Source organism: Notechis scutatus, chromosome 8 (genome assembly GCF_049901735.1).
Source record: "Notechis scutatus isolate UNSWTSFEM ecotype Mainland chromosome 8, rNotScu1.2, whole genome shotgun sequence".
NCBI lineage: Eukaryota > Metazoa > Chordata > Lepidosauria > Squamata > Elapidae > Notechis > Notechis scutatus.
Window position 1 is genome coordinate 12,554,011 of NC_142016.1, and position 19,078 is coordinate 12,573,088.

Consider the following 19,078-nt stretch of genomic DNA (forward strand, 5'->3'; position numbering starts at 1 on the left):
GGGCTGCATCAGGGTTGTGTTTGACCTTGGGGGTGTGTGGCCAGAGTGGGCATGGTCAGCACGACATCACTCATGTTGGGGGATGCCTGAGGTGGCCCAAGAGCTCTGCCAGCGAAAACAGGCTCACTAGCTCTGTTTTCAGCTGCAACAGCCTCCTGCAACCCTCTGCCATCGAAAACAGAGTTCGGGGAGGCCGCGAACGGCCATCATGATCCGTTTTCGGCCTGCTGCAACCCCCTGACAGCGAAAATGGAGCTCCGTTTTTTTCTGGCAGAGGCACCATGGCCCGGATCCTTTGCTGTTTCCAGGGTGGCCCCACGGGCCAGATCTAATCACCCGGTGGGCCGGATCTGGCCCGTGGGCCTTGAATTTGACACGTGATCTACAACGTTGATCTGGATTGGCTGTTGTGGTTAGCCGGCAGCAGGTGCGGACAGCTGAGGAGAGCGAGGACTCAGATGAGGGGCCAGGACCATAAGGGAGTGGACCGCTGCCTTCAGAGATTGTGGGGGCTGGCAGCAGTGATGAGGAGGTTCCCGAGGAGCCTGTGCCAAGTGTAGGAAAGAGCAGTGTAGGAAAGAGCAGCTACAACAGCATGGGCGACTCGGGAGTAAGGCTGCAAGGTAATGGCCCCTTCTTCAAGAAGATAAAAGCCAGCTGTGAAACAAACATACTTTGCAGAAGGCAAAGACGTTTTGAAAATTCCAGCCTCCTGGACATTCCAGTATCCTGAGTTTGTATTTGAAGATTTTTGTATTATAAATTATTTCTTGTCTGTTATCTTTTGGCAAGTCTCACACAGTTTGGCAAGGCTTGTGCTTATCACAGCTACTTATTTTGTAAAAGCATTACAAGGTTTCTGTTCCTTTTGGATGGTGTTTGATTTATTGGAAAAGGGCGTGGGGCGTATGTAAAACCTCTGCCTGCAGGAGAACTTGCTCCAGGTAACCTTCCACGTACAACCATTCGTTTACTGACTCTTCAAAGTCACAATGCCACTGAAAACATAAGTGACTGATAACCATTTTTCACACTTATGACCATTGCACTTATGACCTATGGGCCACGTGATCAAAATTCGGGCACTGGGCAACTGGCCTGCATTTAGGATGGTTGCAGTGTCTCTGGGTCATATGATCACCTTTTGTGCCCTTCTGACAAGCAAAATCGATGGGGTAGCCAGATTTACTTTAGAACCGTGTTACTAACTTAACAGCTGCAGCGATCCGCTTAATGACTGTGGCAAGAAAGGTTGTAAAACGGGACACTGTCTTGCTTGGCAACGGAAATGTTGGGCTCAGTTGTGGCCCCATCTCAAGGGCTACCTATATTGGCATCGTCCTAAGGCAGTGTTCCTCAACCTTGGCCCCTTTAAGTTGTGAGGGCTTCAACTCCCAGAATTCCCCAGCCAACATGACTTTAAATGTCGGCTGAATTATTGGGGAATTCTCCAGTTGAAAGCCACACTTCTTCAAGAGGTCGAGGTTGAGAAACACTGCCCTAAGTTCAAACTCCCGTCCAAGAGCCATTTGCCAGTTGGTATCTGAGTTGGTGTCTACCGTTACAAAAGGTCCTTTTTTTCCCAAAAACCACCCATGGAGGGAACCTATTCATTTGTTTTCCTCCCCCATTGTGCCGTGAGCCTCTTTGCTAGCCCCATCGGCATGACGACAATGAGCCTCCAAGCCCAAGCCCACTCTATCCCCGCACTTCCTCAAAGCACCCCCCCCACTCCCCTCCCCAGCTCTTCCTCAGGCACCTACCCTGAAACAAAACCTCGTGTCTGGTTGGCACTTCAGATGACACTACAAGGAGGTGACTGTGAATGTGTCCTCGGGATGCTGTTCTAGCATTGGACCCAAAAACGCGCTCTTCTGGGGTGCGGTCATGATTGGGTGCCCTTGGGGTGCAAAGCTGGGGTACCTATAGTTGTCCTGCAGCGGCAGCATCGAGTCTCTCGGGACCGGGGAGATATTTAAGTCATTCATCAAGGGGCAAATATAGGCTCCTCGGTGATGAACCCTTGCCATGTCCATGGGCTCCTTCTCGCTCTTGGAAGGGTTGCTGCTGGGGGGACTGGTCAAATGGGGGTTGAGGCAAGAAGCCTCGGGACTCCTCCCCATGAAGTCTAGCAGCATGCCCACGCCGGCTTTGTTGTCGTAGGGGGGGCTGCGGGTGCTGGCCGTGGGCGAATACCAATAGCTGGGGTTTTTACAGCTGGGAGAATCATAGTGAGGCTGAGACATGGAGAGGTCCCGGCAGGCCATGTGGGGGGCCGAGTGGGGCAAGCCGGCCACCCCAGCGATGCCATGTTTGAGCGAGTCGCAGGCTGGAAGCTTCCGGATGTCACTGGGCCGCAAGTCCTCTTTGAAGGCCAGGGTGGGGGAGCAGTTGGGCGAGAAAGCTTTCTGCAAGCTGGCTTCGAACACCGTCTGCTGAGAGGGCGGGGCAGCCAGCTGGTGGGGCAGGGTGTTCTCCAAGTCCGTCTGCCCCAGGCTGGGCGAGTCACTCTGGAACCCTTGCCCAAAGGTGCCGTCCGAAGGCGTGGAAGGATTCATGGAGTAGGGCCCTGTGTAGTCACAAGGATCGCGTTCGCTGAGCCCAAAGCTCCGGGACTGTGAAGGCAGAGGGGACATGCTGCTGTCCCCGCTGTAGTAGTCCAGCCCCAAATCTGTGCTGTCTTGAAACAGCGGGTTGACCGACTGGGATTTGGTGGGGAACTTAGCTTTGCCTGTGCCTCTTTCTTTTTTGGAGGTGCAGGCGCCCCGGGAACCCCGAGGCTGCCGAGCACCAGTCCCTCTCTTGGAGGGGTAGCCCCCCGTGGAGAAACTGAGATGGGCAGTATCAAATATGTCCACTTTCTTTCGCCTGCCCCGTCCTGGTTTGGAGCTGCTTTGGAATAAAACGCTCTGGTTCCAGTTATAACCTGGGGCTGAAGAAGACTCGTTCCAATCCATCATCAGCTTCTCCAAGCTAGAGAGGCTGGACTGCCCTTCGCTAGACGAAGCCTCACTGTTGGCCCTCCTGTAGCCTGATGGCTGGTTGAACTGGGTACTGTCGGAGGAGGATTCGGAGAAGGTCTCCGAGACCGTCTGCTGCTTGGCCTTCTGGGGTGTATAGTTGGAGATGTCTAGGATGACGTTGGGTTCGTTGATGTGGCAGTCAAAGCCCGGATTGTAGAGTTGACTGAAGGACTCAGGGTTCCAGTCCAGGCCATAACCTTGCCGGAAAGCCCATTGAGAGGCACTAGGAAACTGCCTACAGTTCTCCGGTGAGGGCTGGAAGGGGATTGAACTCTTAGGGACCATGTAACCCCCTGGCGATACAGTGCTTGCCCGGCTGTCACACCTCATGGGGGTGTGAGACGAGCTGGAGAACTGGCTGGGATCAGAGCTGTTGAAGAAAGAGGGCTTACTCAGGGACATGCTGGGCCCTGAAGTCTGCTGGGTGTAGCTGACGCTGTGGGCACTGCTTGGGGAGGAGGGCAGGCTGTTGCCACCACCATAGGTGAAGCTGCAATCCTTGTTGTTGGGACAGTCTTGGGTGGTGTGGTAGGACTTCCCTTGCTGAAACAAGCTGGCAGGAGTCACACTTTGTCCTCCAGTACTGCCATAGTTGCCATATTGTGCATAACTGGAGGCTGTGGTGGAGTGAGTAGTGGGAGACCTGGAGACAGCCGAGAGAGATGCCAGCTTCTGGAAGGCATCTGGGTCACGGCACTCCGAAGCAGCCTGGGACAGGTTGTAGCCTGTTGCTCTGTTGGGAGGGAACGACTGCCGGCTGACTGTGTGGAAGGGCACCTCGCTCGTGACGGTTGTGGTGGTGGAAGAAGGTGTGGCTTTCCCACCCCGGCTTGAGTAAGATGCCATGCCTCTCTGGGTTGCGATAGCATTAGGCGGAGCTGTATATGTGGTTGAGGATTTCCGTGAGGCAGAGCGAGAATTGGAGAGGGCAAAGTCCAACAGGTCAGAGGAGTCATCGGAATCCAACAGGGAACGGAAATAGCCCGTGAAAAGGTTCTGCCTTTCCTGGCTGAGTTCAGACTGGGATGATGGATTGCTCCCCCCATAAAAACCAGTTCGGCTTGAAGAACTTGACTCCACGGTTGAGGAGTGGAAGGTCCGGGAATCGCTGCCTTGGTAGCTGCAATTCCTGTTGGCTTGACCGGAAAGGTGTCCTTGGTGGGACATCCAAAGACTTTCTTTTTCTCCACACCATTCTGAGGACCCATCACTGAAGTTCTGGCTGGGGTTCTGCTCAGGAAACAAGACCCCGTTTTTGCGAGATCGCCTCTTTCTTTTGGGCTTCTCCATGGGGTCCGGCTCTGGACGGCCTCTCTTCCGGGGATGAGTGGGATCGACATGCATGGCTGTCCCCAGGACCCCTTTCTTCTTTTTGCCAATGCCTTCGAAGAAGTCGCTGAAGGAGCAACGAGAGGAACGGGCAGAGTGGCTCCCTCCACGCCCAAACCCACCTCCTTTGCCGCCTCGTCTGCGGAAGCCTTGTACTCGGTGCAAAAAGTGGGAGATGCTCTGAGTGTCAGGAGCCTGGTGGATGGAGTCGGGCTCGCTTGGGGTCCAGCAGCGGGGTGGGGAGCAACGAGCGGAGCACTGGCTCTGGCGGTTGAGGAAAGCTAGCTTGGCCAGTACATCTGAATAGTCCGCTTTACTGTCATTGGTGTCTGCAACGTAAGAGGGCTGTGGGGATGCCAACTTCTGTTTCCTCCTCCTCCGTTTCTTCACTTCTGGGGCAGGCTCCTTAGGTTTGCAGGGCCCCAGCATCAGGTTTTTGGGAGGCCTTCCCCTCTTCCGCTTCAGGATGATGGGCATTTCTCCCGGAGGAAAGACCACCACCACATTCCGGCCATTGTTTTTCATCTTCAGCAGTGGAGTGGGCTCTAAAGAAGGGGAGATTGCAACCTCTTTGCCTTCTACATTCAAGCTACTGTTGAGGGAGGAGACCTTGTACGTCGTCTTATTCCTCCTCCCAAGAGAGACGGGAATCTTGGCCATCTTTACCACCATCCGACGTATGCCACGGCATTTGGGCTTTGGGGGATTCAGGAGGGCGGCAGCCTTCTGGCCATCTTCTGACTCCAAAGTGGAAACCATGGGATCTGCTACTTGATTTGCTGCAATGGTGGTCACTGGCATCCTAGCTTCTTCTGGTCGCGCCATGACCACCTCCACTGGTACAGCCACGGGGAGGACTTGGCTGTCAGTGACAATCTCTGTTCGCTGCCCTCGGCCTCCCCTACGACGACGACAGAGTATCTTTGGTTTATCTGTTCTCCGTAGAGCATATTTCCTGTGATCATCCCTTCCCCGCCCAGCCCCTCGCCTTACTACTCCTCTTAAGGAGCAGCCTCCAAGGCGGGCTCCAGGTTGTAGCGAGTGTTCTCCTGAAGACTCCTGCCTTCCCAGATGGGGCTGAGAGTCTAGCAACTTGGGCAAAGGTGAAAGCAGCTGGGCCTCTGGATCCAGGAGCTGGGACTGGGAATCAAGCAACTGGTGGTCCAGGGTCCCTAAAGACTGGAGCCCTAGAGGCTCAGAAAGGGGTTCTAGGGACTGGAGTGATAGTGACTCAGAAAGAGGTTCTAAAGTCTGAAGCTCCAGAGGTTCCAGAGGCTGCAGCCCCAGCGGTGCAGGCAAGGGATCCACTGTCTGCAGGGCCAACGGTTCTGGAGGTGGCTCCAGAGACTTGGAATCTACTAGCTGGGGCTGGTGCTCTAGAGACTGTGAGTCAATTAATTGAGACCTTGACTCAGCCCCTTGGCTTTCTAGCAGCTGACGGTGGGATTCCGAATGCTGATCTAATAACTGAGGTTCTGGACAGGCCAAAGAAGCCAGTTCGCTTAGGATATCCGTATTGGTTAGTTCAGGATAATCATTCGTCTCAGACTCGGAGCTAGCTTCATCAAGGCTACTAGGAGCCTTCAGGACAGGACTTCTCTGGCTGATTTGGTCCTGGGCACCTTGAGTGTCCCCTTCTGTTTCTCCCGCATAATGGCCAGATTGGGTCTGCTTGAGGAGCTCAGCTTTGGTGCTGCTTTGCACTGCCAGCTCCTCGGGACTGCGGATGCTGTTGGCCAACATGGGGGAGGAGTAGAAGCTATAATGAAGACCTTGTCCCCGGCCTTCCTCACTAAGCGGCAGGTGGCTATCAAATTGCAAGCCACTGCAGTCTAAGTGGACGCCACAGCTCTTCAGGTCCTGGGAGAGTCGGTCAATGTCCTTCATAATGTCTATGAGCTGCACCACAGGGTAGAGGTTGATTCTGCCGTTGCCACACTTGCTTTTCAACAGGGAGATGATGCTGTCGATGTTACACCTCCCCGAGGCCAATGTGGCATTGGAGAAAGTTTTGGCAGCTCTATCTTGTGTGGTGGTTTCCTCCAAGTCTTGGACGTCAGCAGGGCAGGCAGGGACACCGGATGCCAGCAAGTCTTCAGACTCGACACCGCTCTGGATATGGAGGCTTTTATACCGCTCGGCTGCCTCTGTATGATGTAAGGAACTAGATTTGTGCTCTTGACTTAATACAGTGCAAGAGCCTTCGGGGAAGCTGAGCATGCTATACGGCAAGGCTTTCTCTGCCAGGCACCCAGATGTCTTTTGCCCAGGATGTCCTGACTGAAAGAACTTTGGCTCTTGGATGTAGTCAGAAGAGGAAGTGCTGCGCAGAGCACCTCCGGTTGACAGTAATGCTGACCCCTGGGATTTCAGCCGCTTCCTCAGCTCATCTTCACTTGCATGCCTCTTGGTGGAACAATTGCTTGGATGGACGTCTGGAAATGTGCTGCCTGGGCCTGGAAGAGGAAGCGGGAAGACGTTAAGTTCCTTGGCAACAGTGCTGGGTTTGCCACCAAGTCTGAAATATCCATTCCCCTCTTTTCTTGGTGAAATGAAGAAACGGTTAACCCACCCCATGGGACATTTCTCCCGCTCTTCTCTACATATCTTTGTGATACTACTGGGAGCAGAAAAAGCATCACAGAATAATATTACAAGCCAGGGAAAATATTGCACATTATGAAAAAAAATCAATGTATAGTAAGTATTGCCAAAAATTGTACCCTCTTTTGAGTTTTCCGACACTACTTGATAGGTAGACCTTTCAAACTGGGTTACCATTTTTTGGCAGCTTTCCCACAACTTGCCTCGAGTCTATTTTCATGGTATAGCTCAAGGGTCTTCAAACTTGGCAAGTTTAAGACTTGTGGACTTCAACTCCCAGAATTCCTGAGCTAACATGACTGGAGGAGGAAATTTTAAAGCTTGGAATCAGGTTTTCATAATGTACTTTATGCAGCTACCATTGGGTTGATCTACTCGGGCTAGAAGAGACACCGCAAGGAAGAAGCAGATACACCTTCCAAGCATTCTCCCCCTCCACCAATGACTGAAAGACAGGCGGTTTTGCCCATTCCCTCCTCTGTCATCACAGAAAAAGAGAAGACAGTTTAAATTTGTTGGTGGCCAAATGGGACAGATTTTTTTAGCTCTGTTCTTCCATCACTTTGAAGGAGCTGCATAGACATCACGGATGAGACCATCCAAACACATACACTTCCACCAAGTCTACACTATTGTCTTCATGGGTAGAAAGGGTGTGTGTGTGAACATTGCCCCAATCAAAGTATCTACCATGCAAATATTCTGCCCCTTGTAGGTTGATCTTGCCCCCTTGCCTAAGAAATTAGGGGACCCCCTACTCCAGAGGTCTCCAAACTTGGCAATTTTAAGACTTGTGGACTTCAACTCCCAGAATTCTGGGAGTTGAAGTATACAAGTCTTAAAGTTGCCAAGTTTGGGGACCCCTGCTCTACTGTTATCAATCAAACCTCTGTGGAGATAACCGTGGAGGATCTCCTAACTTTTTAGACCAGGGAGCAAGCCCAACCTATCAGTTTTTCATAGGGGCAGAATATTTGTGTGCCAGATATAAACAGTTTCTCAGCTTCATACAAGCTGGGTTTTGTAATAAACTCCATGTCTCATTCTTCCATGATATGATTATGCACAATGTGGATTATGTAGATAGAAATTGTACAACAAAATTTTCCCAATCATGACAACTTCCAAAACTCTCCTCTACAATACTAGTCACCCCTCACTTCTGACCCAGGAATGATGGAAGTTGAAGTATGATACCTAGGGAGTGCCAAACTAGGGGAAATGAAGGGGTTAGGAAGAAAAGAAGGGAGTGAGACAATGATCTAATCATGGCCTTACATTAGTTGAAAGACGCTTAAGTGCTTTACAGATTATATTTAAGTTCCCCTGTGCCCTTTAGCATTACCAAGGAGAAGTGGCCCTGTCACACGGCAAGGTGACACATATTATGGACGCCTTGAATGGTGACAAAGGGGAAGGCAAGAAGAACTGATGGCCAGGAAGGGCATAAGTTGCCAGGAAGTTCTCATGTGCAAATTCCACAGAAATGTGTGCAGGAGCTCTTCCCTGAAGTGACCTCATTTCTAGTAAAGATGTGCTTCCTGCTGCATAACGCCCAAGATAAATGAGCAGAACAGTGATTGTTGTGATTATCATTCCAGGCACTACCACCCATTAGAAGCATGCTGGCACCACGTTTTGTCTCCATGACGCATGCAGGCATGGAGTAGATCTGTAGACAGGTATTCTCCTTCAGGCTAGTAATTGGGCCCTCTGTCCACAGATCCGAACCTCAACTCATGAAGATCACTGCTCTGCCACCTATGGGTGAAGAAGAGAATGGGGATACAGAAGAGGTGGGGATATAGAAGCCTCCTGGTGGGATAGGATCCCCCAATCGAAGGGAATGGCTCCCTTATTATAGGGGTTCCCTGAGCATGATGGAAAGCTGGGTGCAGAGACCTAGAAAGTTTGGGATGTTCTCCACTTGTACTGTGGCTTGTCAGAGATTCCTACTCCCCTCTTTTGATCATATTGAATCCAAGTACTGGATACCATGGTGGTGCAGTGGTTAGAATGCTGTACTGCAGGCTACTTCTGCTGACTGCCAGCTGTTCGGCAGTTCGATTCTCACCAGCTCAAGGTTGACCTCAGCCTTTCGAAGTGGGTAAAATGAGGACCCAGATGGTTGGGGGCAATAGGCTGACTCTGTAAACCACTTAGAGAGGGCTGTAAAGCACTGTGAAGCGGTATATAAATCTAAGTGCTATTGCTACTGGGATATCCAAAAACAGTATAATACAAGATCATTGGTGCAAGATCAGAAGGGTGAACTATGTCAAGAATTGGGGTCACAAATAAGATCCAAGATCTCCCTACGACTACATCAGTAAGCATCCCCAAAGGTAACTAGATGCTATTTGAGAAAACATCAACCACATTAATACTAATTTTTCTTTTTCCAGGTGCAAGGAAGCAATGCTGTAAGCCCAGGCTGTGCTTCGTGCAAAATGCCAGGGAAACCTAAGTATGTCAAAGACCCCTGAAGCTACTACTTCCATTCTTGTTTGTTCCACTGCTATCTCTTGGGAACAGAAGGCAACACAAAATCCACATTTCACAACTCACCTTCTGTTTTGCTGCTCCTGCTGTTACACTTGAATTCTCTGTGGAGAAGAAGAGGGGGAAAAATCATCAACCAAAGATTAGCATGGCTTGATCTAGTCAGTCTACCAATCTCACGGTTCTTCTGCAGAGCAAGGGTGGCACAAATCGGCGTCTACTTCTATTTCAGCCAAGACCCTTGCCTCAGTGATAAGGTCAGAAACACGGCTAGATCTAGAGAATAGAGTATCTTGCTTAGGAAGTCCAGATCAGTTGCAGATGGCCAAAGAACAACCCAGGAGAAGGTACTACTCTCTGGCTTAAGCAAAAATAGCTTTGACAGTCCTGGGACTTCATGTTGCTGGCTAATCACAAGATCATACCAGCATTCCTGTCTGTGCAGGAAGGACAACTCAGAAAGTTCCAGTCTAAAATTATGATATATTTTTTTTTGGTTTTGAAATTGGTTGTAACACTCAGTTTTTCCTCCAAGCAGGGAGCTTTGCTGCATCAGACATCAGAGTTTTAACAAAATAATAGAATTAGAGATCTTCTAGTCCAACCCTCTTGATCAAGCAGGAGACCTTATTATACCACGCCACTTCTACCCCTGGACAGAGTAACTAGAAACCTTGCAACATACTCTAAAGGTGCCCGATGCCCCATTAGATCTACTGGAATGGAAGAGAGCAGAGATCCAGAGACAGAAGGACACTGACTACAATGACTCGGAATTCATCAGAAGGACTGGAACAAGTTGGTCAACATACAGTGAAGGTACTACTTGAGCAACTTGTAAACCTTAAGTTCTCAAGAACATTCCATGTCATTACCAGAAAGTCCAGTCGCCTTTTGAAAAACAGCAATAGCACTAAGACTTATATACCGCTTTACAGTGCTTTACAGCCCTCTCTAAGCGGTTTACAGAGTCAGCCTATTGCCCCCAACAATTTTGGGTCCTCATTTTACCCACCTCGGAAGGATGGAAGGCTGAGTCAACCTTTGGGGCAACCATGACCTGGATGACTGAGAATCTCCATAGACATTCTATGTCCGTTTCCCCCCATCTTGGCAACTTCCATATGAGTTAGACCACAGTTCCCAACATATCCGGGCACCTCAGCTGAGGCTTATGCCAACTGCACTGATCTTAAAGGTGGGGTTACAACCTCGGCTTGCAACCATTTGTTTAGTGACTGTTTAGTAAGTTCCAACGGAGTTTTCACACTTATGACGGTTGTATAGCATCCTTGTAGTCATGTGATCAGAATTCGGAAGCTTGGCAACTGGTTCATAGTTATGACGGTTGCCGTGCCCCGGTGTCACAACCTTCTGATGAGCCCGATTGACTTTACAAATGTCTTACGAATGTAGAAAGATAGCACCCACCCCTCTCCTAGAAGAATGAAATATTTGGAGGGATATTAAAAAAGGCAGGATAAAATATTTCCCCTAAAAGAGAAATAGAAATCTTAAAGGAGACAGAAACTCAGCCCCAGCTCCCTTCCCCCCCAAACAGATATTTTGTGTCCATTAAAGACTGGACCATCCTATCTACAAAACAAAAGACCTTCAGCTTCAAGGGTGATGGGATTAAGGCATGACCCTCCAGGACATAATAGGATTAACCCACTAGCAGCAGAGCTCGCTACATTGCACAATCTACCAAGGACATTGCATCAGAGTCCAAACTTCAATCAAACCTGAGGCAACCTATAGAGCTAGCGATGACCCCTACAACAGCCAATGGGATACATGTTCTTGCACAGGAACAGGAAGCTCAAGTGCAAATCCCAAGAGAAGGTGTAAAAGCCACCCACTCTCAACTCCATGTGGTTTGGCTGCACCGGAACCACCCATGTGGCTCTGCTTCATCAGTAAACCATCTTTCTAATCAGCCTCCATTTTTGCAGTGTCTTTCTCCCAACTTGGAAGTGAACCAGATGGATATTTCTCCCCACTCTAACTTAACAACTGCACTAATTCGCTTAACAACGGTGGCAAGAAGGGTTGTAAAAATGGGGTAAAACTCACTTAACCATGGTCTTGCTTAGCAATGGAAATGTTAGGCTCCATTGCAATCGTGAGTCCAGGTCTACCTTGAGAGGATGCTCATCCTCTCAAGTCTCTAGGGATAACACCCCCTGCAAGAGAGAGAATGGTGGGGAACATGACCCTCAAAATCGATAGCATTAAAAAAGAGAGAGAGAGAGAGCAGGGGAAAACTGCCCAAATAACCCACTGTTGCTGATCAATGGTTTTTGAGGATATATGGGGCACCAGGAGAGTGTAGAAAGTTAGCACCCACCCCTCTCCTAGGAGAATGGAATATTCTAGGAAATATTTAAAAGGCAGAATATTATATTTCCCCGGATGAAGAAAAGGAGAAACATGTTTTAAAGACGAAGCAGTTTCATGCAGCTCCCTGCCCTCCCTCCCCCTTCAGCTCCAGGGTGATGGGATTAAGACATGACCCTCCAGGACATGATAGGATTACCCATCTCACCACCTGGCACCTGAGAAGGTTGCATCAGCCATCACTTAGGTCAGGGTGTCCAACCTTGGCAACTTTTAAGACTTGTGGACTTCAACTCCCAGAATTCCTCAGCCAGCTTTGCTGGCTGAGGAATTCTGGGAGTTGAAGTCCACAAGTCTTAAAGTTGCCAAGGTTGGACACCCCTGACTTAGGTGAAGCCATGTGGTCCAGATGAAGTCTACAAAGTTAGCTAAGACCCCGCCCCTGGGAGTCTGACAGCCAATGGGATACATTTCTTACACAGGAACAGGAAATAGTAAGGTGCGACCCAACGGAGGGTATGAAACCAGGGGACTCTCGGCATCTCTTCCCTTTTTGCTCAGGAGCTCCCAGGCAGGTGGTCCTGTCCACCATTAAACCTTCTTTCCAAGCAACTTCCAGTGTCTTTTCCCCCCACTTGGAACTGAACCCAGAAGGGTATTTCTTCCAAGAAGAGTCAAATAGAGGAGGGGTTATCTGCCTCGCACTGCAAAACTGGAGCATTTCAACTCTTGAATATTTGGTGTAGAGGCTTCCACTTGAGATTTTGATTATTGTCCCACCTGGGAGGAATACCCTGACTGCTGTTTTCTCTCCTTTTTTTTCTTCTTCTTCCTTCTCAGCTCTCATGCAAGAGAGCCTTCAAAAGCTCATGTATTTTAATAGAATTCATCATTAAGGTATCTGGATCTGATGCTGCTTTTGAACATCCTCATTTCTCACCAAAAACACCAGGCGGGCCAAAACAGATGTGATGCGGGAAACCAGATTTATTGTTGATTTTGAAAACATCTAAAGCCAGTGCAGAACAGTTTGATTTCAACTGGGACAACTGTGCTGGGAAAGAGGGTTGGTGGTTGTTTTTTTTTTTTTTTTAATCTAACCCTCCCCTACTGCTGTTTTTCCCATCTAAAAATCTGCTGTTTTTCTTTCTTTTCTTTCATTTTTTATTTTTTGCAAGACAGACAGGCAGACAGGCAGACCCGAGGCGTGATAAGGATACTTTCCCCTTCAGCTGCAAAATGAAAAGCAGCTTCTGTGGGGGTAGGAGGAGAGGTGTTAAATGGAGAAAACAGCAGGGGGAAAATGCTAAACATCGTCATCTCCTGGGACTCTTTAAAGATGGTAGGAGGTTTGATCACAGCCTGTTTAGAGTTTGAGAGTCACGGGGAATAAAATCCTTTTAAAAATCCAATCGCCATGAAGATCCTGAATAACATTTATCCCCCACCCCCTACCCCAAAGAGGGCCGTTCTCCACCCCGCAAAGATTTCAGCAACTTCACAGGCTTGCTCGGAAGTCAGCCATGTAGTCTCTAGCAAATGCATGGCACAGTTCTGTAGACCAAGGCGGCTCGTGTCCTTCTGCTTGGATTTACGCTGGGGTAGATTAAGACCAGGAAAGGGAGAGAAAGGCAAAGATGCCATTGCAGCCCCCAAAAATGCTGCCTTGGGCTGGCACAGGCAACCATTCAACTGGTGTAGGTTATATCTCATGGAGAAACATAGGAGAAAAGGAAATTGTCCTGCCTGCTATCTATCTATCTATCTATCTATCTATCTATCTATCTATCTATCTATCTATCTATCTATCCATCCATCCATCCATCCATCCATCCATCATCTGTCTGTTTATCTACCTACCTATCATCTATCTACCTATTGTCTGTCTATCAGTCTATCTACCTACCTACCCATCAGTCATCTATGGTGTCTATCCATCTATGATATCTACCTACCTACCTACTTACCTACCATCTATCTGTCTATTTACCTATCTACCTACCCATCATCTACAGTGTCTATCCATCTATGGTATCTACCTACCTACCTATCATATGTCTGTCTGTCTGTCTGTCTGTCTGTCTATCCATCCATCCATCCATCCATCATCTGTCTAACAGTCTACCTATCCTACCTACCTATCATCTGTCTATCAGTCTATCTACCTACCTACCCATCAGTCATCTACGGTGTCTATCCATCTATGGTATCTACCTACCTACCTATCATCTGTCTACCTACCTACCTATCATATGTCTGTTTGTCTGTCTATCTATCTATCTATCTATCTATCTATCTATCTATCTATCTATCTATCTATCTATCTATCTATCTATCTATCTATCTATCATGTTGGGAGGAGGGAATCACCCTGATACAAATGGGGACCTCATCTTCTGATTCAATGCATAGATTACCCCATAGCTCCACAGATAAAGGAACAACTCCACAGATAAAGGAACAACCCACTGTGATCCTAAGAAATCAGCGTGCGATGGGTGCTCCAGACCAATACCAAGCGTCCTGCCTCCAGTCACCTTTGGCAGAAGGCTTTGAGTGGCCCATCTCCACTAGGTGTCTCTAATGAGCCACAGAATTTCCTGCCAGGTCTGTGAAATGGTTAAAAAGTCCTCCCGAAGTTATTCCTACTCTCTTGTTTAAACTTTCTGACCTGGCTGTTCTACTATTCTGGTCTGACCAAAAAAAAAAAGAGGCAACCTTTGTGCATTTGCCTTTTGTGTGTATGTGTGCATGCGCATAATTGCCGAGGGGCAGCCTGCTGAAACCTGGCTGAGAAAGCATGCACCTGGCACGGAAGGTTTTAAAAATGGATCAGTTACACCGGCCTGCACCTCCCCTCGCCTGGGGTCTGGAAGGAAGAAAAGGAGGACAGATGGGGAGCCACTGAGAGGAAGAATGGAAGGCCTTTGTTTGCAATTTTCTTCTGAGCAGAGAGAAGTTCTCTCTCTGTGTGTGTGTGTGTGTGTGTGTGTAATACGCAGGCCTGAAGATTTTGCCTCAGACTTAACCCAGGTAATTCCTAGATTCCTCCTGAACCTTTTCCTATTTAGAAAGCCCCTTTTCCTGGTCTGCTCAAAGAAAATTAGGGTGGCCAAACTCTTCCAGGTAACAGAACCTTTGATGGTGCCTTCAAGTCAACATTGAGTGGTGGGATTCAAAAAATTTTTTACTACCAGTTCTGTGGACACGGCTTGGCGGGCATGGCAGGGGAAGGATACTGCAAAATCCCCCATTCCTTCCCCAACCCACTAACCTGCTTTCCAGCTCTGTTCTCCTGATCAGCTGGGACTCGAGAGGCAGAGAATAGACCGGGGGGTGGGGGGCAGGTGGTATTCAGCAGGTTCTGACCAGTTCTGAAGAACCGGATGTGGAAATTCTGAGTAGTTCAGAGAACCAGCAAATACCGCCTCTGACTGGCCCCGCCCCCATCTATTCTCTGCCTCCTGAGTCCCAGCTGATTGGCTGGGTCTCCTTTGGTTGCCTTGCACAGGAGAACGGAGCTGGAAAGCAGGTTAGTGAGGTGCGGAGGGAAGGGAGATTTTAGACTATCCTTCCCCTGCCACACCTACCAAGCCACACCACGCCCACCAACCCATACCCACAGAACTGGTAGTAAAAAATTTTTGAATCCCACCACTGGGACGGGGCCAGTCAGAGGTGGGATTTGCTGGTTCTCCGAACTACTTAAAATTTCTGCTACTGGTTCACCAGAACTGGTCACAACCTGCTGAATGCCACCTCTGACGTTGACACCTGATCAACGGCCTGACGAAGTCCTTGCCGTTTTCTTGGCATGCTTCCCGAAGGGGGTCGCCATTGCCTCCTTCCTCGAGCTGAGAAAAAAAAGAGCCGGGTCCAAGGTCACCCAGCTGGTTTCGTGCCCGAGACTGTACTAGAACTCCCTGCCTCCCAGTTTCTAGCCTGACAACCTTCACCACGCGACAAAACTATCTCTCCCCGCAGGCTTTTCCTGGGACCAAAATGGGAAACGCGCCATGCCTACGAGTGGGTTTCCTGCTCTGGCAGATGCCCAATAATGATTCTTTTTTTAAAGGCTCGTTTGTCTCGGAAGCTTTCAGCCCTAAATATTTGGGGCCGCCGGAGGGGATTTGTATGACCATATAACTTGTCTCACAACGGTTTCTTTGGTGACCATTCAAAGTGACAACGGTGCTGAAAAAAAGGGACTTAAGTTTTTCAGAGTTATGACCTTTGCCGCATCCAGGGGTGGGCTGCTGGGGGTTCGCAGGGAGAGCCCCTAGGTAAGATTCTGTGCAGTTTGGAAAACTCCCAAATCCCACTCCTGGCTGGCCCCGCCCACCCCTCCCCTCCCAGGAGTCCCCAGGTGGCCCGTTTTGGACGCAGGTAAGTGCAGGGTGTGCGCAGAGGCTCGGGGAGGGTGAAAAACAGGCCTCCTGGAAGTTTGGGAACGCCAGAAATGGACCAGTTTCTAGCTTCCAGAGAGCCTCTGGAGCCTGGGGCGGGCAACCCCCCCCCCCGCCCTGATACAGGAAGCCGACTAGGCCACACCCACCGTGGACACGCCCACCCAGCAACCGGGCAGAGAACCCGTTGCTAAAATAATTCTAAGCCCACCCCTGGCCTCATCCCCATGATCATGCGATCAGAATGCAGAAGTTTGGCAACTGGTTCCTATCAATGGTGCATTTCAAAAAAACATTTTATCACCGGTTCGGTGGGCGTGGCTTGGTGGGCGCACGCACACCCTTTGCACGTGCACGCACGCCCAATGCACACTTTGCGCAGGCGCAGAGGCGTTCCAGCTCACCTCCTGCAAGCCTGCACTCTCCCGGTTGCTTCAGCAGCTGCCGCGCAGCAATCTGCTGTGATGCGCAAAGCACCTGCGCTTCAAAAGCAGGGGATACAGGTGAGCATGGGAGCCCAGGCAGGCGGGTGGGCCCAACAGCGGAGCGGTGGAGAGAACCAGTTCCGTCTCCACTGCTCATCGGCGTTACCAGCTCGGCAGAACCGGGCTGAACCGGAAGAACACCACCACTGGTTCATATGTATGGCGACTGTGGTGTCATGGGTCACATGATTCCCCCTTTTGTGACCTTCTGACAAGCAGATTCAATGGGAAAGCCAGATTTGCTTAACAACCGGGTTACTAACTCAACAACTGCAGTGATTCACTTAACAACTGAGGCAAGGAAAGACATAAAATGGGGCAAAACTCAAACTTAACAAATGTCTCTCTTAGCAAACAGAAATTTTGGGCTTAATTATACAAATTCTCTACAGAAGCCCCAAATATTTAGGGCTGAAAGCTTCAGAGAGATTATGGTCATAAGTCAAGGACTATCTCTAATAGGAAAGCATGTTCTGCTCATCAAATGGGCACATCAGGGAGACTTCTCCCTTCGAGATGCTGTTTTGTATGGAGAACTTTGGGTCATACCAACTCCCACTTGTAAGAGGCTGAAGTAGGAGAGACATGTCTAGCATCAGTGACTGTACAATCATAAAATTAATACAAAAATCTAGCGTTAGCCACACCTACAGAATGGTCCCCGTCTGATCAGAATGCAAGCAGATTGAAGGAGGATTATTTATTTAGGTATTTACTGATTTGGTTCATAAACTGCTCTGATTGCTATGGGTTCTGAGCAACCAACTACTGCAAGTCAGGCTGTAACATCGACAAACGAATAATAACATCCAACATTCGCAAGTCTCACTTCTACACCCAGGGAAACAAAACCCAATTTAAAACAAACACCCCAGGCTGTGAGAAAGAACGAGGCTAGAGAGGGGTGGGATTCAACCGGGGTTACCACCAGTTCGGTGACTATGTTTCGCGCACGCGCGTGTGTAAAAAAACCTTAAGCTGTGCCACCCAGACAGCTGAAAAGCACTGCGCAGGTGCACAGCGTTTGAAAAGCCTCTTTTTTTCCTGCTTTTTCAACCGCAGTTGTGCCGGGCAAAGCAGCTGAAGTTGAAAAAGTAGGAAATAAAGGACAGGTAAGAGCCCGGGAAGGCGGGTGGGCCAAACAGCAGCAAATACAGAATCAGTTCGGTGTCTGCTGCTCTTCAGAGCTACCAGTTTTATAGAGCCGGGCAGAACCAGTAGCATCCCACCCCTGAGGTTAGAGCACATATATCCCCAGGTCTTGCTAGGACGGCATTGATAATGTTTCTGAAACTCAGCAGAGTTGTGGGGGGATGCAATTCCAGAGAAAGGGGCAGCAGTTGAAAAGGACCTGCCTTCACGATCTTGGCTGATACCATTCCCTCAATGAAGGGACCCCCAAAAGATTTCCTTCTGCCATATCTTACTGGACAAGAAGAAATAGTTGGGAAAAGGAGATGGTGAAGGTATCTAAATCCTGATCCATATAGGACATCATCCTTATCTTGGTGCAGATGGCCTAGGAATGGACTCTTACTGGCTAGGTGTGGTTCTGTTGTGCCCTTGGTAGAGTTGGACTCTGAGGGAGAGGAGGAACAGCCGACAGGGAGGTGTGGGTCCGGAGGTTGTGGAGGAGGCTAGGGAAGGGCAGAGGCCGGCTGGGCAGTCAGAAGAACCAGGCCCATGCCCTCTTCATCCTAGGTCACACAGGGAGGAATGGAGAAGGAAACAACTTGGCTTACGAGAGAGGAAGCGGTCATGATCCCCCTCATTGGTTGCAGCTGGAGAGACTAGTATATAAGAGAGACAGTTAAAGCACAGAGTTGTGTTTTATTTTGGGCTGAAATTATCTTGGTTGTTGTCCTTCCAACAGACCGTGCCTTGTTATCTCCTTGAATTTGGTAATTACTTATCCTGGTCCGTTGTGGAAATTTCATCATTGTAGTTTGTTTGGTTTTTTATTTCACTTCTATCTGCTCATTAAGTTCGGACTGTATTGCTTTCTTCTGAAGACTATTTTTGAGTATGTTTTATCTCCAACTGAGAATTATTGAACAGTGGGGCCAAGTTGGAGGCATTTAAAGGACATTTATTTACGTTTTGGATTTTGTTACATTTGTGTTACACTCCGGGTCATCACAGGTACAAGTTCAAGGAGAGAATCAACCTAGAACTAAAGAGCCATTTCCTGAGATTTAGAATGGACCAACTTGGCTCCAGAAGTTGTGGGTGCTCCATCACTGGAGTTGTTTATGGAGATTCTCAGCGATCCAGGTCATGGTTGTCCTAGAGGTGCTTCTTCAAGAGGCAACTGGACTTTCTGGTTTTTCTTTGAAGACGTTTTGCTTCTTAGATAAGCTTCTTGGATAAGAAGCTAAACGTCTTCAAA

The 19,078-nt window shown here is 49.1% G+C and overlaps 1 protein-coding gene across 10 annotated transcripts in view; it reads right to left on the reverse strand.

Moving 5' to 3' along the window:
* The window catches only part of AHDC1 (AT-hook DNA binding motif containing 1), a 269,420-nt gene that overhangs the window by 22,090 nt on the left and 228,252 nt on the right, over positions 1-19,078 (reverse strand). For all 10 annotated transcript variants that reach the window (XR_015750451.1, XR_015750450.1, XR_015750452.1 and 7 more), the window contains 2 exons: positions 9,525-9,562; positions 1,764-6,808 (listed from right to left, as the gene is read on the reverse strand). Coding sequence is in view for 4 of the 10 variants with exons in the window: in XM_087970680.1 (XP_087826806.1) it covers positions 1,806-6,808; positions 9,525-9,562 (5,041 nt within the window). In the remaining 6 variants the exon portion in view is untranslated. The remainder of the gene's footprint in view (positions 1-1,763; positions 6,809-9,524; positions 9,563-19,078) is intronic.